This window comes from Hippoglossus hippoglossus, chromosome 16 (genome assembly GCF_009819705.1).
Source record: "Hippoglossus hippoglossus isolate fHipHip1 chromosome 16, fHipHip1.pri, whole genome shotgun sequence".
Lineage (NCBI taxonomy): Eukaryota > Metazoa > Chordata > Actinopteri > Pleuronectiformes > Pleuronectidae > Hippoglossus > Hippoglossus hippoglossus.
In genome coordinates, this window is record NC_047166.1 from 8,096,307 (window position 1) to 8,120,433 (window position 24,127).

General features: G+C 42.5%; 1 protein-coding gene across 14 annotated transcripts in view; it reads right to left on the minus strand.

The window, feature by feature from the left end:
- The window catches only part of arhgef1b (Rho guanine nucleotide exchange factor (GEF) 1b), a 39,200-nt gene that overhangs the window by 6,090 nt on the left and 8,983 nt on the right, over positions 1-24,127 (minus strand). For 2 of the 14 annotated variants that reach the window (XM_034612311.1, XM_034612310.1), the window contains exons 2-21: positions 18,964-19,022; positions 14,746-14,829; positions 14,507-14,620; positions 12,662-12,760; positions 11,498-11,540; positions 11,252-11,357; positions 10,202-10,342; positions 7,925-7,954; positions 6,967-7,078; positions 6,702-6,777; positions 6,453-6,482; positions 5,838-6,038; positions 5,146-5,296; positions 4,085-4,096; positions 2,972-3,133; positions 1,425-1,615; positions 1,192-1,338; positions 777-859; positions 329-454; positions 87-201 (exon numbers count right to left, since the gene is read on the minus strand). In XM_034612311.1, coding sequence (XP_034468202.1) covers positions 87-201; positions 329-454; positions 777-859; positions 1,192-1,338; positions 1,425-1,615; positions 2,972-3,133; positions 4,085-4,096; positions 5,146-5,296; positions 5,838-6,038; positions 6,453-6,482; positions 6,702-6,777; positions 6,967-7,078; positions 7,925-7,954; positions 10,202-10,342; positions 11,252-11,357; positions 11,498-11,540; positions 12,662-12,760; positions 14,507-14,620; positions 14,746-14,829; positions 18,964-18,990 — 2,050 coding nt within the window. In that variant the 5' untranslated portion in view covers positions 18,991-19,022. Of the gene's footprint in view, positions 1-86; positions 202-328; positions 455-776; positions 860-1,191; positions 1,339-1,424; positions 1,616-2,971; positions 3,134-4,084; positions 4,097-5,145; positions 5,297-5,837; positions 6,039-6,452; positions 6,483-6,701; positions 6,778-6,966; positions 7,079-7,924; positions 7,955-8,041; positions 8,406-10,201; positions 10,343-11,251; positions 11,358-11,497; positions 11,541-12,661; positions 12,761-14,506; positions 14,621-14,741; positions 14,830-18,963; positions 19,140-24,127 lie in introns of those variants that run through there. The other 12 variants (XM_034612322.1, XM_034612323.1, XM_034612320.1 and 9 more) reach the window with 11 other exon arrangements.

The window sequence follows — 24,127 nt, forward strand, 5'->3', positions numbered from 1 at the left end:
TTTGAGTGATTAGCATAATTAAGTCACCTGTCGACACTGAAAACACAACATGGTGATTTAAATCACACACAAAAACAAATACACACCTGTGTTCTTGGCAATATTCTCCAGAAGTAATGGGTACTTGGTCAGTCTCTGCATCTCAATAGGAATGATGTCCTTGAGTTGAAGCCTGCGGCACTGAGGCTTACTCTCTGCCTCCTGGGATTAAAACACACACACGCACACAGACGGTCAGAATGAGAACATCGTCACTCGTGTAACTTCTTCCGTGTTCCTGCATCTGTGTGTGCATCCATGTGTTTTAAGCTTTAAGAGTCTGGGTTACCTGTATGAAGGAGTTGAAGCGCGTCTCTTTTTTCTGCCTGCTCTTGATCTGGTCCAAGGCCCACGACTGGTGACTGCAGAACCGAGAGGTCAACTTCTGGAACCACTCCCCCTCTGTACCACCAAACTGGCACATTCACAAACACATACACACAAAACACGACAGTCAGTCACCGTATCGTGCCAGAAGTAAAGAATGAGCAGAATAGAGATGGGCAGAGGAAGAGAGCTGGAAAAGAAAGAGAGTAAACGCTGACAACTAACATAATTGTATTGCTGTTACAGACAATATTTTACTTCCATAGAGAAATAGCTTGTAGTATTTGGCACAATTACTGTCAAATCGAGTTGTGAATTAAACTGTCAGCACAGAGTCTTCCTAGAAGCTAACACAAACACAGAGACAGAAGAGTAAAGACGATATAAACAGACAGATTATGATGACTCACCCTGTTGAGCACTGTGGTGCTGATGGATTTGACTATGAAGTTGTCGTCCAAACGCAGTTTTTTCAGGCTCTCATAGAAGTTATCTGGATTCACAGCCAAAGACGGGACAAACAAATACACAATTCAATTTTAAAATACAGCAACAACAACTCTTATATTACCGTCAGCAAAAAGGACTGATCACTGAGCTCTCTCCGTGGCCTGTGACTTAAACAAAATGTCATTGATGTAATCAATACATATATCATTTTCTATCAGATTCTTCACTGTGTGTTCAAATAAGACTGGTTTGTGCATTTAACTTTATCACAGCAGCTTGTACAAATTTCAAGGGTATAAATGTTGTGTGCAGGATGAGTGCAACCTTCATGTGTCTGACTCTGGTAGGATATATAACACTTGCAGCAGCACTCACAGTGCATATCAATGATCTCGTCCAAGTTGGGGAAGATGGTGGCCAGCTCAGTGGAGGACAGGAGCCCCTCTCTCTCCAGAGGCTTCGAGAAAACCATCTGAAGAACGCTTAGCATTCGCACATGGGCATGCTCCGTCGCAAACAACTCTGAGGGAGGAGGTACGGAATGAGCAATGTTATAAAGATCCTCAATTTCTCTGGACATTTGTTTACTTCATGTCTTCTCTCCTCACCGTTGATGACCTCCTGCCTCTTGGTCTCCTTCTTGCTAAGGCTGGACAGACCTTCGGGGGAGGCCAGCTCCCTCCAGTTGGGTGGGTCATGCTCAAATTCCAGGAGGCGCGGCTCCACCTCCTCCAGCTGCGGGGTGGGGCTGGTTGGGGAGTGGCCAATCCCTTCAGGAAGTAAAAGCGGTCCCTCGAAACTGAAGAAAGAAGGAAGCGGAAGAATAATTATTTTAGATTGGTAATTACAGCTTTAACCAGTATTGATCCAGGTGGAGAACACTGGCTGTATTTCTAAATATACCCCAGAGATGGATTAAAGCAACACTATGTCATTTTTTACTGATCAACAGCGCCCTCTGCAGCCACATGTGGTGATTAAGTGGTCTTCAATAGAGAATAGATGAAGATCCAAGCTCTGACTGCGTACGACCACTCACTGAACTGAAACAAAACTGTGGATAATACCAATAATTCCCGGATTCCTTTTTAATGACTTCTAAATCAAATGTTTAACTGATGTCCAGTTCAGTAGTACTCCTAAACCTGCTGGGCCTGATTCTGGTGATTTAAGCTGTGACTTTTCTTGCAGGAGATCATACCCACATACCTAGAGCAAGAACAGACAGTCAGGGTGAGGATTGAGAATAAAAGAGGCTCCATTCTCCCCCTTTTTCAACTCAATGTACCGTCAAACTAATTTAGAAGAGGCTATTTTCAGGTAAAAAAGTTGCATAGTGTTGCTTTAACATTGGATATTCTATCAGGAATCTAGTAGATGAGCTTTCTGCTAATATCATGGACTTATTTCTGTAGCTTAGAACCTTACATTACTGGTTGCTATTAATCTTCTAACTACTGAGAGCTTACAATGACAATTAACGAGCAATGGTTTAGGTTCAGTTGAAGTGAAACTTGTGCTAAACTAGGATTGAATTGAAAAGTAGAAAAGTCAATTAACATTAAACCACACGATAAAAAGTACAGGGCAGAAAAAATAAAGAGATAAAAGTAGTTAAATATCTCAATGAACTGAAGTTGACTCAGGATCCTTTACTGTTTAAAAGATGTTTCCCTGGGAGTCTTGACATTTACAGTCAAACAACAGTCAGTAAAACCTCAATAAACAGCTGCACTTTGTGTTTACCAAATGGTCAATAAACATTCCCCCAAAGAGGCAAGTGTCTGACCCCGCACTGAGAATGAGAGTGTGACTATTACTCACACCCTGTCGGCCACAGCAGCCGAGTCAGTGAATCTGTCGGCCAGATTAATTCATTTCACAGGAGACAACAGACGTGTGCCCTTTAGAAATACCTAATCCACATTAACTGCCACCTATTTAAATGTGCCTCAAACTGATAGTTCTGAATGAGCCAGGTACATTTGATCCATGAATAAAATTCTCATCCAGTCATTTTGTATTAAATGCTTTCATGTTATTTCAGGATTGCTGCACTGATTCTGAGACGGATTTCAGGTTTTGGCATCCTGTCTGTCCCTTTTGTGCACCCCTCCAGCCACAGGCTTTAAGAGGGGCGGTTTGTCCATCTTACGGATGGAGGTGCTGGGGAGTGAGCGGAGCAGGTGATGTTGTGGAGGAAGGCGGCTGGAGGTCCACATCGCTACGGGAACGGGACTGTTTGGCCCGGGAAGAGCCACGGCGACGAGATGAGTGCCGGTCCACGCGAGCACTCTCACTACGAGTCACTTTCCTACTGTAGGGAGGGAAGGTGGGAGAGGATGGTGGGGGGGTGGATGAGAAAAAGATAGGGACAGATTGGAGGGAAGTGGGATAGAAAACGAGGGAGGGAAAAAGTCCAAAAACGGACAGACGGATAAGAAAAAAGAAAAAGGGGACAAAGGGGAAATAGGAACACAAGTGTAGAAGGAGGAAAGAAAAGAAGAGATTCCCGAAGAGAAGGAAAGTAGAAGAGAAAGTATCCGAGCCATATGCAGCCAATGAAGACAGAGATTTATATTAATCATGAAGGTGAAGAGGAAGAACAATAAGTTGAGGTACATTAGTAGAGGATTTACCCCAAAAAGGTAGAAAGAAAAATCACATAAACAAAAGATAAAAAAGAGACAAAATGAGTGGCAGGCAAATATGCATGAAATCTGACATGCATATATTAGTATAGACAGTGAAACATATAGAGCATGATATAGAGTATGCTTCATATGCTGCAGATATGGTAGCACTTGAATACCAACATTTCCTGAGGAGTTACTGGGAGCCAGTCTACAACAGTATGTTAAGAAAGTAGCCCTGTATGGCTTCTACGCTGCATTCTGTGTGGAACCAAAAGGAACTTGAATAAAAGTCTAATAAATCTCCAACTTCACACAACATGCTTCCACATCCACTAAAAAATATAGTACAACTGATCTCAACACATCAAGCTACTTCTAATTCCTTCACAAGCGTGTTAAAATACTTAGCCATGCAGTGTGTTTGTGTCATGTATATGTATCCATGTGTAGTCTGTAACCAAGTGACTGTTGTGTGTGTGTGTGTGTGTGTGTGTGTGTGTGTGTGTGTGTGTGTGTGTGTGTGTGTGTGTGTGTGTGTGTGTGTGTGTGTGTGTGTGTGTGTGTGTGTTTATGTCTGGATCAGTCTAAGGCCTGAAGCATGTCCATGACTCTGTCAAGGCGCTGACACCCACCTTGTCTTCCGTCTGCAAAAACATGGGGACACCACATTGTTACACACCCACCTTTATGCAACTATTGTAAAGCCAGAGAAACAACCACAACAATGCAAATGCACACCCCCCACATATGATTCTCAAACACCTGAGTAAATATGATGCCAAAGCCCCTGACACAACATGTAACCGCACACACACTGTGGAGACAAGCGGGACAAAGGACGGGCCCTGGCCAAAACAGATGCAGACACCTTGAAAAGCACATGGGACGAAAGACAAAAACTATCTATATGGAATGGAATAAACTGTTAATGAACTAAATAACTGAATCAGTATATAAAATAGATAAAACATCTGCTAATTTTCTAAATTTTAAAAGCACTGGACAAAGTGTTCTCATCTGTAATCAGTGATCAGTGATGCATAAGCACAACATCTACAAATGTCTCGGCTTCCAAGAAATCACCAGTGTGTTCCCGCGATACCATAAAAAACACACAAGAATTGCACAGATAACGTCTAAATGCACAGATAACATCTAAATGCACAGATAACATCTAAATGCAACAGAAACTGAAACGAAGCTCTGGAGTCAACATAAGGAGATGCACAACAGGACACATGGAAGAAGAGAAGTGGGACAGAACGGTATTAGGAGGAGAGTGCGTGTGCCTTTGTGAGGGAGAAAGAGAGGAAAGGGCATGAAGGGAGAGGGAAGGCAAAGGGCTGGAGGGGAGACCGGGTCCGGGTTCACCTGCTGAGAGTCCTCCTCAAAACCGCAGGCTCTGTTAGCTAGCGAGCAACGGGCAGCGAGACAAAAGCTTGCACAAGGCAGGGACAGACTGCTGGGGAAGCTTTACCATGCTCCCTCAGCCTGAGCACTTCACACACGTTAAGCTTCCCTCGTTTCCCCCTCGCTTGCTGGCTCTATACACTGAACACCTCCCATACAATCTAATTATGATATGATTACAATCTCTAATCCTGTAATTGCTTATAATCTCTTATTGAGTCACTGCACTGCGGTTATAATGAGACAGCCTAGATGCTGCGCTCTTTATTACCATCCTCCTCACCTGTCTTTCTCCAAATTCTCCTCTGTGGGAGTGTCGCTGGGGGAGACAGGCTCCCCGATGGTCAACCCACCCCCAAGTCCGACGGGGGACAGATCCGACCCCGTAGGCGTACACAACAGAGTCGGAGGCTCTAAGCGATTGCTTGAGAGGCCTGAAGGATTAGAAAAGGATGAAAGAGAACAAATGAGGGGGTTATGTACTGCAATTATATGAGTCTTTCATCCAGTAAATTAGCAATTATACAGTATATCTCTTCAACAATAACATACTGATGAAGTTAATCTATTTTTTTACAAGATATTCACACGAGGGTGGAATAATTTATATAATATTACACAAGAAAATAATTATGCTTCTCACTGCAAATGCTGATACCACATTTTTAGTTTGCAAGTTATAAACAAATACGTTTTTTAAAAAGCCACCATTATTCCTGTCTCCTGCTTTTACATTTACACTTTGTATATTATTCATTAAATACTTTTTACTTAAATTGAAAGACTATTCTCCCTCATTATAATATTGACACTTTAAACTGAAAATTAAACAAAGTTCAGCTCACAGCGAAGTAGCAGAAACTAAAATTGAACTGTTGCCCAGTGAGTTTATCAACAAAAGTGTAATATAATTCAACACTGATGATAATTAAAGGCGGAAAAACTCCAGTGACGCACTCCACAGTAAAGACTTGCCATCACTGTGTGAAGACTCTGGGTTGTTGGCGGTGCTGATGTTGCTGCCTGAGCCGTCACAGATTTCGAGCCCAGGTACGGACGCAGTGCTTCCGCTGGAACCCGACTTCCTGCTGGGGAGGGGAAGGACTGCAGCTTCGGTCACGGAGCCTCTGCCGGGAGCTGGACCCTTACGCTCCTGATTCACTTTATCCTTTTCCGCTGAAGAAGAGGAAGAATATGATAAAGATTAGAAGAGCTAGACAACACAGATGCAGAAAAAAACACTTCAGTGAGTGAACAAACAGACAGAGATTGTGTGAGACGGACAAACAGACGAGATGAGTATGATGCAATCAGGGCCTGTGCAGTAAACATGAGGGTTAGTTTGGTACAAGGGAACAATCACCACCTGTGCATGAATTAAATGTGCAGTGAATGAGGTTTTCTGCTGATTCTAAACTGCAATTAATTCTTCAAACAACCACCATGAAACTTAGAATCAACTTAACAGGGCCCCACCCACATCCCCTCCCAGTTTGACTTGGAACATGCAGACATGCTTATGGGTTGATTAGTAAGGATGTGACCATTCTACAGGTGAAAGAGAGGATGGGAACTCTGGGCGATTTGTACCTTCAGCCTCCATTTTAGGTTTGACCTCAGCTGTAACAGGAAAAGAGTGCAGGACACAATGTTCTCATATCCAGACCGTTCATAGACATCAATATGTAAAGATACATCACAGTACTTATATTGAAATGTCACAATAATACATTATTACAAATATTGAGGTAATAGCCTACATACATTTTGAGATCGCAATAAATTAAAAAAATCTGTCAGAACCTGGAAAATGTGGCTAATGAGTGAACAAATACATACTGTTGCCTGCAATCCAGCTGGGGATGCCAGGAAAGACCCCCCTCGGCTTGCCCTTTGTGGACTCATCCTTCTTATTCTGCAAAATAACACAGTCAGGAGCGGGTGAGACAGAAGGTCAAATTAAAAAGACGTGTATGGGCTGCGAAAATAAAACTGCTACTCCACCAAGATTTAATGAGGGCATAGTGCAGTGCGTTTATTGACCTGTCTGATCACTGTTTTATTAATTCATTTGCTTAAAAAAAACAGGAAAGGGGGTGTTTACCTTTACCAGCTGTCTCCTGAAGAAGCCTCCTCTGGACTTCTTACTGTCGACGGCTCTGGTTTTAACCCCAAGGTGCTTCATGTAGAAGGCGACCGCTGAGAAGATGGATTGGCTGCAATAGAAGTTAGAGTAATGTGTTCATTAACGATATCTGATAGGGTTTGTTGTGTTAGTACCCATTTGTTTAACATGATATTTCAGGAGTACATCAAAGCTTATACATTCCTGGTGATGCTTGAGCTAAATTAATCTTTTTTCTTATATGTTCAGTAGAGTGTTTATTTTCTCTGATGTCACAGATGGTGATGCTGAGACAAAGTGAATATGTGTGAATGTGAGGATAATAGGGAGGATGGACAGATGCAGGGAAGGAGGGGAAAAGGGAGGAGGATCATTGAAGATGTCCAGAAAGGAGGGAGGAGTTTGAAAATTGGAGGGGGGTGGACTACTACCCAAAAAAGATAAAGGAGGAGTTGAGGAGAAATGTGAGGAGTTAGGAGGAGCCTCTGGGGATGTGTGCTTTCAACAAAAGTCTCTTATCACCAGTCACTGCACAGTTACACAGAGCACACTGTCTGAATACACTGAAAATTCCACTTGAAGAAGTTGAAACAAAGGACTCAAAGGAGAAAAGCGTAAAAACCCAAGGCATGCATGACAGCTTTTAATAATTCATGTGCAAAGCATAAATCAAGAAATAGAAAGCTTCAGAATCCACCTCAGTCACTTTACGAGAAACTGTTCTGGAGTGCGGTGGCATTTTTTTTCTCTATACATCTATATATACAAATGAAAGACGTGTTACATTGAATCTTTGATGCACTGAAGACTATGCAAAAACGTTGTGGTCTGACCACACCCAAGCTTAGAAAAAAAGCATGCAGAGACCAAATGACATCATGCGCACAAACACCCATTTAAAAAGAACTCTAATGCAAATGTTGTAAAGTTCACTCACCATTTTTCCTCGTCCGAGACGATTGTTGGTCTGAAAGAGAAGAGACAGATGTGAGTGATGTTGCTCCTGCAGACATTTTCTTTTAAAAGCAGCGTTATCGTGCAGCATCAAGCTCACCTCTTCCTCTTAAGTAGCATTTTTCCTTTCTCTTGCACGACTGATTATTAGCTGTGTTTTGGGCCGGTGGAATCTGTAGCGGCTAAGCTTTTTCTGATCCAACTCAAAGCTGACTGTAATGTTGTTGTATTCAGAGCAGATGCTATTGAACATATTCTAAAAAAAATGAATAAAAAAAAGCAAAAAAAAAGATCAAAAAAGTGAGAGATGCATCAAAAGCTGCACCTCTGCTCGTGCTAAAATAAAAAAAAAAATCAACTTGCACTCTGGAAGATTTGCGAATAATTCAAACTATTGTCTCCAGACTGTCAAAAGGGGCGATCTGCTCTGGCTGCTCTGGTACACTGTCTGCAAAGGGAATCCAGAAACGCTCCAATGCAGCGGAAGTGTCTATTTAACCATGTTTTTGTCTGATGCAACATGCAGGCAAGACTGTAGAAATTGGATACTCATGTTTTGTTATGAACATAAAGGGTGGGAGGGGTTTTCCCAAGGATTCCCTGGCATTATCCAATCAAATGGTGCGGTGGCCTTGTTCTCATCTGCGGAGAAACCAATGAGGGACAGACGGGGGCGAGGTCACTGTGTTGTGGTCTCGTGAGGAAGGGGGTGCTTCGGGGGTGACCGAGTGCATGAGTGTGGGAGTATGTCAGAGCGAGGGGGAATAGAGAGATGATTGTCGGGGTGAATGAATGGAGCGAACTGAATGAAACGTTTGTGCGACGGCGATAAAGATCTGACTGTGTGATGGTCAAATAAAAAAGATTCAAAAGCTGAATTATAGTGTCTTTAATAAAGTCGGCCTTGTGGACTTTCTCTGTCTTCACAACAGACAGCGTGATTAAATCCAGAGGACGAGTGTTTCTTGATCGAGACGCACCTCCTTTCGTTTGCGTTCACTTCTTCCCCCTCTTCTGACAAGATGAAGTTAGACAGTGTTGTGCCCTCTCCCTGGCCTCCTCTCCCTCTCTGTCTGACTAGCTTCTCGTTGAGGATAACACATTGCAGTTGGCCACGGGGTCAAGGATAGATTAACTTTCCCCCAGATCTCTTGCTTTCTTTCTTTAACTGTGTCCAGGGCAGGAACTACCCAGCCTCGATAACCCTCTGGCCCTTTCTCTCCCCTTCTCTCTTCCGATGTGTCTCCCCTCCACCCTTCCCTCCTCCCTCCAGTTGGCAGAATGTCAGGGGAGAGCCTTCCTGCCAGCGTGGCACTGCTGACTCCATCTTTTCCTCTCGACCTCTTCACTTCCTTCGTGCTCAATTGTGCTCTCTTCCAATCATTCTGGCTCTGTAGTCCAGTTTTCTCCATCTCCTGCTGTATTTGTCTCCGTGTGTTGTATTACATTGGTTATGTGCATGGCTGATATTGACTGTGCCTACTGTGGAGCCTTGTATGAAGCCAAGTGCCAACTTTAGAGGGAAGAGATCTAATTTTAAACGGTTTCGACGGACCAGTCATGGTCCAATTTAAAACATAGAGCAGCAGGTTTGGGGAAAAGACTATTTTCCGCTGTGCAATCACTGTTTCAAAGTTTTATTTTAATAATGTTGTCATGACAGCTGTGTTGTTGTTTTCTCATGTGTGGAAATTTGCATTTTATTTTAATGTTTCTGTCATCTGTCAAATTGTGCTGGTATTCACAGATTTTAGGAGAGGTGAACGCAAAGAGGAATATACAAAACAGAGTTCTCCTGCTCCGAGTTTAGCTCCTCTGGTTAAAGGGCTAAATGTTGCTCAACTTTGAGGGAGTCTTGGATTATTTCATGATGTAAAACAAGTTGTAATTCTATTAACTTCTTGTCTGAGAATTTTATTTCTGGTGGTTAGCTATTGCTTCAAATGCTATACCAGTAAGCGTCAGTTGCTATGGTTCCACAAAAACATTAAGCAAACATCATCTAACCCAAAACCCAAATTCAACAGATTTATACTGTTGTTTGGATTATTGTGTTTCCCCAAATATAACATTTTTAAAATTATTAGCAGTGTAGGTGACAGGATTGTAACTAGTGACTGTCACCTTTGAATTTGAATCAAACATCCACATATTTATGGTAGTTGCTTATTTTTTGTACGGATTATTTAACACACAATCTAAACTCCAGTCACATAAAGTCTTTCGGATACGGTCGTGAAAAGTAGGGAGGAGCACTCACTGTGTCTCAGACATCTTGTCCAGCAGGTTCTCGGCCACAGACTTCTCCTTCATCTCTATCGGAATGCGGTCGGTGGGATAGTGGCTCTCCACATCGACCAGCTCGGCCTCGTTTGGAGTCATACCCATCATCCTCTTCTGCCTGTGCAGCGCAAAGTGGAAAGAGGCAAAAGTTGGACACATTAATGAAAATAATATCTATCCAGCATCCAATCAAGTGAGCAGACAATTAATGTAGATGGAGAGGGCTGCTCATAACAGATCCAGGTCCCCTGAGAGTGCACACTGACTAGAAACATTAATTCAGGAAGAAAAACCTCCATGATTTTCACATTCCCTTATTTGTATGTTTTGAGGTTTGATTTTCCTAAAACGGCTCAATTCACAGATTTTTTGCAGCAAAGTCTGGGAATCTAAGTCCAAAGCAGCCGATCTAAAAATCTCTATCGTTCAGGTGAAAAAAGAAACAGACCTAAACAGAAGCTTCACAGCAACAAAGGGCTACTGAGAAAAAAGTGAGAGATCACGATCATTGTTGAGTTCACACAACTGCTTTTCAAAATATAAGTCTTCCAACAATGAAAAATGATGTATATGCAGCTTTAATTGTGAGGGTGCCAGAGGAAGTCTTGAGTGGTAGATATTTGCAGCGGCTTAGCATACGAGCAGGTTCTTAGTGCAGTTTGGATAAAATATAACTTCTGACAAAGAGTAAAAGAAAGCAAAGCCTTTGATAATGTTAGGATTATAATTAAATTATTGTTATATGTCAAATATGAAAATTCAAAGGTAGGTTTCTTAGGGATAAATTCCTCTTATTTAAATTGTAACTCTTTTTTCACATTTCTCTCTCTCTGTCACTCTTTGCCTTCAAATTAAGAATCTTATGCTCTTGTTTCCAGTTATTCAGATTTCCTGTAAACCACAATTAAAAAGTGCTTTTGCCACTGTGGTATTAATGTAAAGTGAGCCTGCTTGCTAGCTGACTGACTCGCCCATTTTAACATTCATTAACACTCGAAAAGTAGAGTAGAGTTCAGGAGCTTCTCACCTGAAGTCTTCCAGCTGTTTGGCCACCTCAGTCGCCTGCGTGCCCTGAACCTCCTGAGCGTAGCGTCTTTGGGTGTCCTCGGAGAGCAGATCTGGACGAGTTCGGTCTGAGACGAAGCAGACAGGGAGTGAGTGGGGAGACTGATACCGGCAGGGAGACACCGAGTTGAGTTGTGCACATATGGCAAAGAATATATAACAAAGTTTGAACAACGTTAAATAAATATACCAAAGGACAGTGACTTACCCAAGTCATAGGTTATATAACCTGGTACTGACACTCTAAGAACCTGTAATATAGAGTAGATACAGAAATAAGAACATTATATATTTAAAGCAGATATTAGGCATGAAACTTTTTATAACTTGTTTTGCTTTGTGGGTATTTTTTCTTTGTTTTGTGTGGAATGAAGAAATAAAACAGTGTCGTCTCAAATGATCATGAGCCATGGAAATGCATGCAGTAGCTAAATATCACCACAAGGGGTCATTTGAACACTAGAAATAAAATTAAAGAAAAAGAAAACAGAAAAAACAGATATTCCAAATGGGAGACGCAGAGTTCTGTCACTGACATGAAAATAACCACACGGGCCGACTTTAAGTCAATGGGTTTACAAAAGAGATGGTCTTTTCAAAAAAAAAGAAAAGAGAGAGGCCAAGAGAGGATGATTCCTCCTGAAGGGCTTTCCCACGATCCTGACAGGAAGCTGTGGGGTCGGACGAGACAGACCGGGAGAGAGAGCTGCACAAGCCGGCAGACAGACGTGCACCGTGCACGAGCTCTGACGAGGACATATGACAAAGATGGCCAGGTGTGCAACAGGCAGGAATGAAAAACACAGACAGAACAAACAGAGCTGACACACACAGCAGTGCACTCACAAACAAACCTTGTGCACACAGTGTACTCGTCTCCCAGAGTCCAACTTATAGACTGATTACATCTGATTCCTACAGATACAACACTGTAATATTGATATGGCCAAGGCTGCTCTATTTAGATCTTTATTTGTTGCATGTCACCAAATGCTAAATAGTAACATCAATTCTCTCCAAAGCTGCAACACGACATAATAGATTAATAACTATATCTCAAAAAGTTACGGTGCTCCTTAAAAAAAAAGGGTTTTAAAGGTTATCCCACATCACTTCCTCTTTGAGTGTATGAAGAAAGCAGCAATACCATTGACAAACTTAGTAAGCGGCATTAGAATAATAGACTGCAAGTGTCTCTGTAACGTCCCCCCCCCTCTGCCCTCACTCTATTCTTTCACACACTCATAACAAACATAACTACCACTATTATATCTTAGTTTAAAACACTCATTCACGTTCACCTTTTTTTGTCCCAAACTTTGGGTCAGTTCTGGACTTTCTTACAGATATGGCAGAGCAGTGTGCTACTTACTGCTCCCTTGTCCAAGAAGGTGTTGTAGAACTCCACAAATTGCTTCTTGGTCTCTTTGGCACTGAGGGTCCTGAAGAGTTCGGCATGGAGGTAGCAGAGCTGAGAGAAGAGACACAGACAGGAATCCAGTGAGTGATGGTGAATGAGGGAAGTGTGACTGTAGTTCAGCCCACACACATTGAATTGAATGGAGTTGACAAAACTATAGGATGACCTGTTATATAATAATTTTAGTTTATAAAATAAAAAAAATTCACCAGATGCACTTAAAAGTCAACATGCTGACACATATCAACTAATCAATCAGACAAAATGAGGATTTGAATCATACTGAAAAATATCAGCTTGAATAATTGAATGACATTGTCATCAGCCACAATATTGCACAGAACTCAAGTCTCGGTATGTTATTGAAACAATATAATAACTTTTCTATGTGGGATCCAAAACTGAAAGCAGCAGACAGAACAAGCAGCCACTGACACTGACTTTAGTGTAACACCTTCACAAAACACTGATGTTGTGATGGAAAAGGAAAAGAAGGATCAGAGTGATGGAGGGAGGGCGTCGACTCGTGGCTATGAGAGGTGTAACAGTACCTGGGGTAGGTCACCGAGTCTGCATGCGGAACAAAGGGGAAAGGACAGGCATGCTTTATATCAGCATTGATACACATGTAGTCACACACACACACACACACACACACACACACACACACACACACACACACACACACACACACACACACACACACACACACACACACACACACACACACACACACACACACACACACACACACACACACACACACACACCTTGAAATGTACACTCTTGTCTAAACTCATATTAGTGTCATGTGTCCTATACAAACTAGGCTGCAAGTCAGGATCAATCTAAACTCTAATGTAATCTCATGTAATGTTATCATGATTTGGCTTTAATAACTAATGTCTATCAGGTTAATTACTGAGTCAAGTTAAGCACCTCCTATTCAGAGGTAAATTGCCTGTCATGGTACATGTTTTGAGGATGCTGTGATTAATCACTGTACAGAAAACCTGCAGTGTAAACTTGTTCTAGATTTAGCAGCTGTTTACACTGGGACTTCTCCAGAACCTGTCTGACTGCTTATCTCACCCTAATGGCTTTTTGTTGACCAGCACAGCTGCTTATGTCGTGGATGACCAAGGTGGTGAAAATCAGACGCAGGTTGGAATGATGAAATAAATTCTTTAAAATGTTGTAACATTGTAACAATGAATCCTGCATCTAAGATCATTTTATGTATTATTCTAGTCCTGCGGCTCTTCAAACTTTCACTTAGTCTCAATTAGCAAATCACAGCTATGAGTCACTGGAGTAGAAGCAGCACCTTTACTTTCTATTACTGACAACACTAAACAGAGTGGGCATCTTCCTGTAGAGCAGCAACTAATGATTATATTTATTATCAACTGATCTACCAATTTGATTAATTAATAAATCATTTAGTATTTGAAAAGACAAACATTTTCCATTTAATATTCCCAGAACCTGAAGTCTTATATTGTCGTATTTATTTGTCCCTGGCTGACTGACAAAATAATATTCAAATTCAACTGTTGATTTATTTTCTTTTAAAATCAACAATTTGATCATTGTTTGACACCTACACATTAGAGTGCGGCTCGCGGCGCACCCAAGAGAAAACACACCGCCCAACCCGAACCCGACTTTACAGGCAAATGCAGAGTAAAACATCGTATTGATAGTCCAGCCAACTTGACCGAACCGTATCGACACTCTACTACATACTCACACACAGATAAAAAGACACTGGGTCACAGGAGGTGTAATTCTCACCACGGGAGCAGGGTCAAACTGTAGAAACACATGCTGCATGAAGACCAGCAGGTGTGTCGGCCGATCCTTCAACTGCTCTATGCTGTTAAAGCGTGAATCCTGGTCATCCACCGTCTGAGAGAGGCAGACAGACAGAGGAGGAGACAGAGAGAGAGAACGTGAGGGCAAGACAATGACAATGAGAGATGATAATAAAATGACATTCAGCTGCCATGAGTCGCCGTATTTAATTCACTCACATCATTCAGATCATTCTCGAAATCCTCATCTTCGGCCCCGATGATGCTCATGGCTGGGTTAGAGCACTGAGCCCCAAACACACCCTGCCATGGAGGAGGAGAAGGAGAGAGAGGGAGAAAGAAAGAGAAATGGAGGGAGAGAGGGAGGAAGAACAGGGCAATTAGCAAACATTATGTGCTATACTTTGTACTGGCAGCCTATCTCTCTTTGACATCCTGAGCCCCTGCTGATTAAAGTTTGGACAAAGTGAACTTTCCAAGTGAAAAATAACATCAAGCAGGGAAAGAGGGAAAATGTCCCAGCATTCAGTGTGGCCTCATGGAGAGAGTGATGTGTCATATTGCTTATGAGCAGGATCCCATTCATGTGAGCTAACAGAGGCAAAAGGAATATAAAGCTTCGACTAAAAGTTGAAACTGGTCTTTTTTCATTGACAACTGACTTTTTTATGTTTTAATAAAAAAAATATTTCAACTGTGATTAGAGAATCCACTGGCAAACCGTTACCTCTTTTCAATAAACCTGATTTTCTCTAGGAATAAATTATGAGGCTACTGGCACACTGATATTAAAGCAATTAGAAAAGATGGTAGATAATCCTGGGAATTTCATGAGGTGTCCTCTGTGTAATGCTGAAGTCCTCTTCCCTGAGGCTGGACTAAAACATTCAGTTCAGGTGTTGAACTCGGGGTGAAAAAAATGATTTAATGAGTAACATGCAGTGGAAATTCTCTCTGAAGTTTGTCCAAACTTTCGCTCTTCAAAATTATTTGTCAGACGAGGAAAACTCTCCTCAAGCTGCCATGAGAGGACGTAACCCCCCCCAGGTCTAACAGATCTGAAATGAAAAAGGTTTATGCCTTTGAAATCCACGAAATGGGAAGAAAATACATCGGAACGGGTGACCAACTTATCCCCACCCTTCACACCCTTCACACCACTTCCCCTGCACACATACACACCCAAAAAACACAAACAAACACGTTGCCTCTGCATGGAGTCCTCTGAACGCCGCAGACCCAGAGCCGCCACCAGGGAACACCCAAACACACATCAAAAAACCCAACAGCTAGGCTGTACAACATTTACCATTGTCCACTGCTGTGCGTGTGTGTGTGTGTGCAGAGGGCAAAGAGCCAAAGAGGTGTGAGGTGACTCAAAGTACTGAGAGGAAAAACTGTCACTGTGGAAATAAAGCCCTGACAAACAGTTATTAAAGAGACCAGGACCTGAGTAATGGTAAAGACTCCTTGAGCAGTGTCCTCTTACTGTAGTTATAGAGTCAAGGCAAAACACTAGAAGTGAAGGGATTTCTGTTCAGGCCCTGAAAAACAGGAACAACCTGCCTGAGAATATCTGCTCGGCTGAGAATATCTGCTCTGGTCCTGATTTTAGCTCATTCTGGTCCCTCTTATTCTGTCCAGTCATTTTCAGGCACCATATTTGGATCCTGTCTTGATTTATTTTTTGTATTGGACTGTTTTTTGTAAAGCACATTTTACATATAGGCTGTAAAGCAACTAAGAACACTGATCTAGAAATAAAATATAATGTATATTCTATACCAGTTATACTGAGGTAGCTGAACAGTAGTTAATATTATGACAAAAGGTGACTTTAAATGTACACTATCTATATATGTTTTTGGACAATTAATAATATACAAAAATTCTGATTGGATATGTAGACTTACTCATCGGTTAAGAATTGCTATTCAATTTGAAAACAATCTGTAGATAAGACAATTAAAGCATGTTTTTGTTCATTTTTGCATTGTTACACTTTACACCAATTATGGTGAATATGTGATGTGTGTGCAGGCCACATAGTCACATTCACAAATCACTTGGTGGTTAGAGTTTATGAGAAAATGTGACTAAAGTGACTGTGTCCACAACCACAAATGATTCACACACAGGCTGAGTGCAGTGTGTGTGTGTGTGTGGATGTGTGTGGGTGTGTATGTGTGTGGGTGTGTGTACAGTGGTAAGCAGGAATGCTTTGAGGTCAAGGTAAGTTTTTGTACAGAGACCAGAGAGGAACAGAGCTGTTAGTCAGAGAGAAAGACAGAGAGAGAGAGGAAGGAGAAAGAGAGACAGAGAGAATGTGTTCATTCATGGATTCATGGTCATATCCAGTGGGCTGGAGGGTTGAGAAAGGCCAGTGATAGAGCAACATGCGTAGGAGGGGTTAGCTAAACAGAGAGACACAGCGCTGTCAGGGCTGTGAACGCACATCTGTATGGACACAAACACACACACAGCCACCGCACACTTTACCAAAGTGTCCAACGCCACCAACAATTATGTCACCATGACAACCACAGCTATGACTGGCTACCGCTGCCAAAGCAGATACGGCTAAGTCCTGGTGGAAAGATAAAATGCTTTCACTGTTACGACTCAGGTTTTAATGATGTGAACCAGCCTTTGGTCTGTAGAAACTCATAGACTGGGTGCAAAAATGGATGATGTGACGGCTCTCCAAAAGTGATCTGATCGTACCCTGGTGGCTGGCTGCAGAATAGGTCATGAACGCCACTTCCTGCATGTTAGTGGATGGGACATGGACAAAACAAAAATCAAATGTTCTTATATGTTTCCTGTTATTTTAGGTGGTTCTTCTCACACTGATGTTTGTTCGAGTGCATTTTTTTCCGGAAGGTTATTTGATGCAATAAAAATGGGGTTAACGGTCATGAATGACGGTTGAGACTAACTTGTGATCGATCGAGTGCATGCATCAGCGGAACCTCGCTACCATGGCTACTATTTATGGTTTGGCCTTTCAGATTATCCTGGAGCACAAGCTCAAAGTCTTGTTTTGTCCGAGCTACAGAACAAAGTCCAAATTGTTCAATTTACTATAAAGTAACACCAAGGAAATCAGTGAAGAGCCACATTTTATAACCTGGAAGAATCTAATAATTGGCATTTTAGATTGAAAATGAATCAATTATTGCTTAGCTGTGAAATGGGTGGTTTCTGATTAACTAATCGTGTCAGCTCTAAAAGTGAGTGTGCCAACAGTGAATGGTTTCTGTTTCTCCTGAGTTAGCTGCCTTCAGTTATGATGTGAAGCAGAACATGCTTCTAAAACCTTGAGGAAAGCAGACTCCTTTTCAAAACACTGCTGCTCCTCCTGCACCGCGATCGCAGCCTCCTCGTTACAGGAGATGCTGAAGCCAATCCCCTGTTATTGTTATGACTCGGTTGATATCGGAGAAACTGTAATGCGCGTTCATACTCTGAGATATAAATTGAAGCAGGCAGGGGGAAGCTAATTGCGGTACGGAGGCAGAGAAGGTCAGCGCCACTCTGAAATGTAAAGAGCACGGGATTGTGGAGGGCGGCAGCAGCAGTGGGAGCCTCCTCTGCCCAGGAAGAGCCGAGCGGTGCATTCCAGCATATGGCACGGTGCAGACAACAGATGGAGACAGTCTGTGAGTTTCAGAAGTAACCAGACTCTCTTCCCTTCACCTTAATTAGCACATGATCGCTGGCTTAAGCTCCAAACTATCAGGGTCCATCCGGGCTGATTTAGACGTGGTTGAGGGGGGGAAGAAAACACTACAAGTACATAGTGTTTGAGCAGAAAGTCACATAAGTGCCGAGATCAGCTCCCGAGAGTAGGCAGCTGCCCCCCACCCACAACCCACCAACGCCCATCCCACCAACGCCGCCCCCTCCCATCACATTCCAGGACTAACTAAGTGTCAGGTGGCATCAATCTGATGATAGCCATCAAGCGTACGTGCCTTTGTGTGTGTGTGTGTGGGTTAAGACTGAGCACGTAAGTGGGAGGGGGCCATTCCTATGTGATTGTGGGGAGCTGCCAGTGAACATGTGTGTGTGTGTGTGTGTGTGTGTGTGTGTGTGTGTGTGTGTGTGTGTGTGTGTGTGTGTGTGTTCTATGACAACTGGTCTTTACAACAGCATTCCTCTTCATCCCTGACCAGGCCTGAGGTCTAATGCTACGCAACTGAAAATACCCAGACACCTGTTTCCTCATTCAAACGCAGTAGCAGCACATTTTAGCATTTCATATTTCCACCAGGTTACACACGGCAGCCTAATAACAACTCAGTCACTGTTTACATCAGCTCGTGCAAAAAGCCCACGTCCTTTGTGAAACCGTTAAGTCGTTGTTTAGTGCGTTGCTGTTTCAGTGAAACCCCTCTGGCCAAGAAGAGACGAGGAGTCAAGCTGTGACCTCACCCCCAACTGGGCATCTTCAGGGTCCATGCCGCAATCGGAGGAGACCACACGTGTCGCTCCTGTAATAATGATATGATGGTGACTGTCAGAGGAGAACGTGGTAAGTTTGGTGGAGCTGGATCAGGTCAGGTGAAGGTCAGGCGTATTCATTCAGGTGCTTCTCTGTGATAGTCAACCTACAACATGTATGAGTTCATCATCAACAGTGAGGATTCCTTCAGTTTCATGGCTCAGGATAAGGGTTATAGATACTGATGCACTTCCAGTATTACACCTGCACACGTGTGAATCCCAGGAGACTACACAGTGACAAACAATATAAGATTTGACCCAGCAGTTTTCCAGACAACAAACCTGTCGTCACATGATCACATGGTCTGAGCCGCACTCAGCTCTACTGCCAGGAGACCAGCTCAGAGTTAATACCAGTGTTACACAATCGTGGTTATTTACATATAACACAGTTTCAATTCCAAGGGAAATAACCAACATGTTTTTTTAAAGTGAAGGAAGACTTTAAGACTTCCTGAACATCTTGTTTTGTACAAGTGTTCTCATGTACATGATGAAATCATTGTTGGGTGTGGTTACAGGTGCAATCCAGCACAGTTCAGACGTCAACAGTCAGCAATTCTTGGTGTTGTTGGAGGTGAAACCGGCCTGAAATGATTCACTCTTTCAATTTAAATTTTTTATTAAATTCAATCATTTTTTAAAGATAAATAAAAAAACATAAGCTACAATCTAAAAGGTGCAATAATCTCCAATTAGAAAAACATTAAATATTCCTCTATTTGTCCCACTATGGTAAAATTTGCATGTTAAGATGAGCAAAATCCAAACAATGTGCCAAACAAGATTCACTGTCAATGGTCTCTCCAAAGGAAAACAAGACCTCATCCTTTAGGAAATGAAATGCAGTTGACCCCCCCCCCCCCAAAAAAAGAAAAATAATAATGACAACAAAGGCTATACATGCTCAGTTGTCAGTTTATTAACAGTCTAATACAACAGTCCTGCGGTAAGTCTGTTATGTTTGTTAATAAGGAGTTATAGAAACTGTTTTAGGGAAGTGTTGATTTAATATGATTATTTTGTGGTTTTTGTGGTGCTGTTGAACAGTACTGCATTATACAGGCAGGTGCTCCCATTGTTTAAGCTGCAGATAGATATATAGAAAAACTTTTCTACATAATTCAATACAAATCAGCAAAATGACCTAAATGTTGAATCAAGACCGCTCTAATACCGTTTTAAACTAGACTTACACTTAGAGAGCATACACCTCCTCCAAGGCCAATCAGTCCCCTCAAATTCAATCAGGGTGCACCAAATTGCAAACACTCATAGATATCAGTTCCCTAAATGTGCTGGATTTATCAAGATCAATTAATTATTCCCTCAATGAAAATGTCAACGTCACAAAGAAAGTGATCTAAAGAATTTTTTATGAATTCTGCATAATCTTGCTTACAAACAAACAAACAAACAAACAGATAGGGGAGAAAACATAATTTCCCTATAGTGGAGGTAACAACAAGTGAACATTATAAGCTCCATAAAGGCAGGATTTATCATAGGACTGCCTGCCACAGTAGACTGCACCAGTTTATACATGTGTGCCTAATAAACCGCCAACTGACTGAGCTGTACATCCTCCTACACAGAACACACAAAAATTAGAGCTTCATTCATTCACAATTACTCGATGCACCTGGCCACAGAATCCATTGTGTGAGCGCTCTTCTTACACTCAGTCACAATAAGCCCTGTCCTGTCGTCTATATTCTATGAGGGCAGCACCCAAAAATAACCCAGCAGCTAATGGTTGCTTGCTGTGTTTGCACTGCTGTTTATCTGGTGCGCTCATCAGGCCTCAGCCTCATTAGCAGTGACTGGGGGGGATTCCTACCAGCGCCACTGCTCCCCCAGCTGCTGCTCCCTGAGGCGCCTGAGCAAAGAAGAAGAAGAAGAAGAAAAAAAAACTGGGGGAGCGGAAGGTGGCAAATGGGGAGGCACACAGACAGGAAGTGGGTGTAATTTCCTCAGGAAGCTATCAGAGCCATTTCCTGTATATGACCTATCAGATAAAAAGAGGGAGGGGGAAAAGAGAAAGTGAGGCAAAAGCACAGGAGTGAGAAGAGGTGAAAGAATAAGAGCACGCAAGTGTTTCTGTAAGAAACATGTCAGAATTCTTTTTAGATCAAACACACCTCCTGTGCCGCTTATCTACGAGTTTGCATGGGAGCCAGAGAAGGAAGTTACTGCACAGCGTGAACGAAACCCAGTGACGAACAAATGAGGAACATGAGTTCACGACAGAAGAGTGAGAGCAGGACAGGATGGGTTGTGACTGCAGTGTTTGCAGATATCTGGATTTTGATGACATGTGAACTGACCTTGAACTACATGAATACATGATATAAATGTAACTTATAAAAAAACATTTTTTCCAATGTTTTCACAAAATTTCCAAATGTTTCATCATCGTGATTATTTTCTGTGTCTGACTTTTCCATGAGCTACACTGCGATCATAAACCTGGACTGGTAAACATGACTGTGGCTGCAAGCACTGGCCTATATGAACCCTATAGACTAAACAGAGGGGGGAAAAAACCAAGACGCTTAGTGAAGGAGGAGGAGGGGAAAAATTAAAAGAGCGGGCTCACTGCAGCAGGAAATGAAGAACAAGGCAGCAACAGTGGAAAGAAAGAAAGAAAAAACAGGCGATGGAAAAAGAGTGAGAGACTCTGCAAAGTCTAACAAGCACATAAGCATCCAAAGTGTGTCCGAGCACTGAGCTTCACCCGAGAGCTTACGTCTACTACGTCTAATACAACACACACAAACAGGCTGATGCCGAATCAATGCTTTCAACCTTGACCGAATGGTTTGGGCTGCAGCAGGATGGTTTACCAGTGAGCGAGCACCTCAGTGAAAACACACGCATGAGGAATCGACTGAGGAGTGTGTACGTGAGTGCACGGTGTTATTGGGCTCATGTTGGATTCTGCTTGAGACTGGAACATTTTGAGAAAAAGCCTGGATATCAAACTGGGAATGAAGAGTTAATAGTATATACCACATGGGTATGTAACTGAGGGTCTAATGAAAGATGCCATTGAGTTGCATTTTGGGAAGTGATGTAATCCAGTGTTTTGGCACTTGACCCATACCAGTGACTGAAAGCCAGGACACATCAACCTCTACTGCTTCACTTTTGGCCATGTTTTAAAATCCGTCTCTTCCTGGTGCACAAGTTTATTAAAAGTACAACACCAAGGCTACTTCCAGACTACAATGTTTTAGTTGCTACGTTTAAGTCTGACATCCACACTAGACTGTGGCCAGGGCTGCAATTTTCTGTCTGAACCTGACCGAGCCAGAGAGAAAACTAACCGATTCTGACCTGAGCTCGACAAATATTCAGTTTTTTTGTATCTGAATCAAACCGGAGCACAACGTTTTCTTCGATCACAGGCACTCGCGGTGTAGAAAGAAAAATGAGACAGCCCAGCCAATGTGACCGAAAAAAACACAAACCCGAATATCATAAAGAAAAATGTCAACACGGCCAAATACCCGACGGCTTCACGTTAGGTATCCACACGCTAGTCAACACTACTTCTGAGTATTCAAGTGCCTAAAACAGAGAACTTTGTAAACACTGCTTACCTAGTTTTTATTTGAAAACCCTGCTGCGTTGAAGTATCGACGGCCAAAAGCTGAAGCGCTTGGTAACGATGACACAGTTGCCCACATCGCTTCCTGATTCGGTTTCATCAGCCACGACTTGACAACCAGTGTTTGAATCCAAAACACTGCTAACACTTCACGAATGACCCTTTTAAAAGTATCAGCTCAAACAGAAAAAGAACAAGCATCTTGGATTAACAGACACCAGCCGGATTGTAAATAAAACTTTTATCAACTAAAAACAGATCAGAAGTCTTTACGTTACAATGTGACTGATTGTCTGCCTGATAATTCAATAAGACCAAAGGGCAAAAGAACTGTCAGTGCTTCTTGAGGACAAATACCGTACCAGAAATCTAGTCACTGTACCGACTGTAAGAAAACAGAACAGGCCAGGGTACGCTGTGAGATAATGACGATAGCGTACCACAGCAAAGTACACAAAGGAAGTGACATCAGTGCGAGTGGCTGATCTGTAGTGAAGGTATAAAACTATGCTCTCCTCCTCTTTTACACCACTACATCCCCCCCCCTTCTTTCTGTACGTTTCATCCCTCTACATCCAGTATTTCTTTCTCTCCTTGTGTCTCTTAACCTCCCTCCTTCTTCTTCTCCACCTTCAGCCTAAAATAAAGCAGTCCGTTGTACAATCGCTCTAAGACAGCCGGTGCATTCATGGCCGGCAGACAAGGGCCAATTATGTTATTTAACGACCATTACGTAGCGGCTAAAATAAGATTATGGCCAACACAGCCAGGAAAACAGAGGCCGGCCTTCTCATTGCTACACAGGATCCTAACCCTAACCCTCTACAAGTCTAAAGAGGAACCACACTGTTAAATCCTACTGGATCCTCCGACTTCAAAAGGGTTTGACTTGCACCATTGTCGCATCTCCTGAGAGTTCCACTGTAATAACCTTTTCTTGATATGATTTTATTTGGAAAAAAGAATCGTTGACCTTCTCTTGATGTGATTTAGGTTGAGCAGATGTTGCTCCCAGATGTTTTTTTATGATGCTGAACAGCCCCACCCCGAAAGATCCAAGTGTAAGCCTCCCCAAGCGTCTGTTAAGATTTTAATGGAGATGTTAAACAAGGTATCCCAAGCTACTGCTCAGTCTCCTCCCTTCTTCATGTACACAGCCAAGCATAGTCACACACCTTCTCTTCATTTTCTCGCTTTCCCTTGGAGCCAAAGTACACTTCACTCTCCTGCTCTGACAAACTGCCACCCCCAACTCAAACCCACCCCCCACCATCCTCTCACTCTCCTCATGTCCCCATATAGAGGTCACTGGCTTCATGGAAACATTTGATAGGCTGGGGCCAATCGACTGGCATGGATTGGCAGTTCAGAGTAAACCTCTAGCTTGGCCTAACTGCTTCCATGTGTGTGTGAGTGTGTGTATGTGTGTGTAGTGCAGTATTTGCTCAGGCCAAACACAGAAACCTCTGACCAGCATTT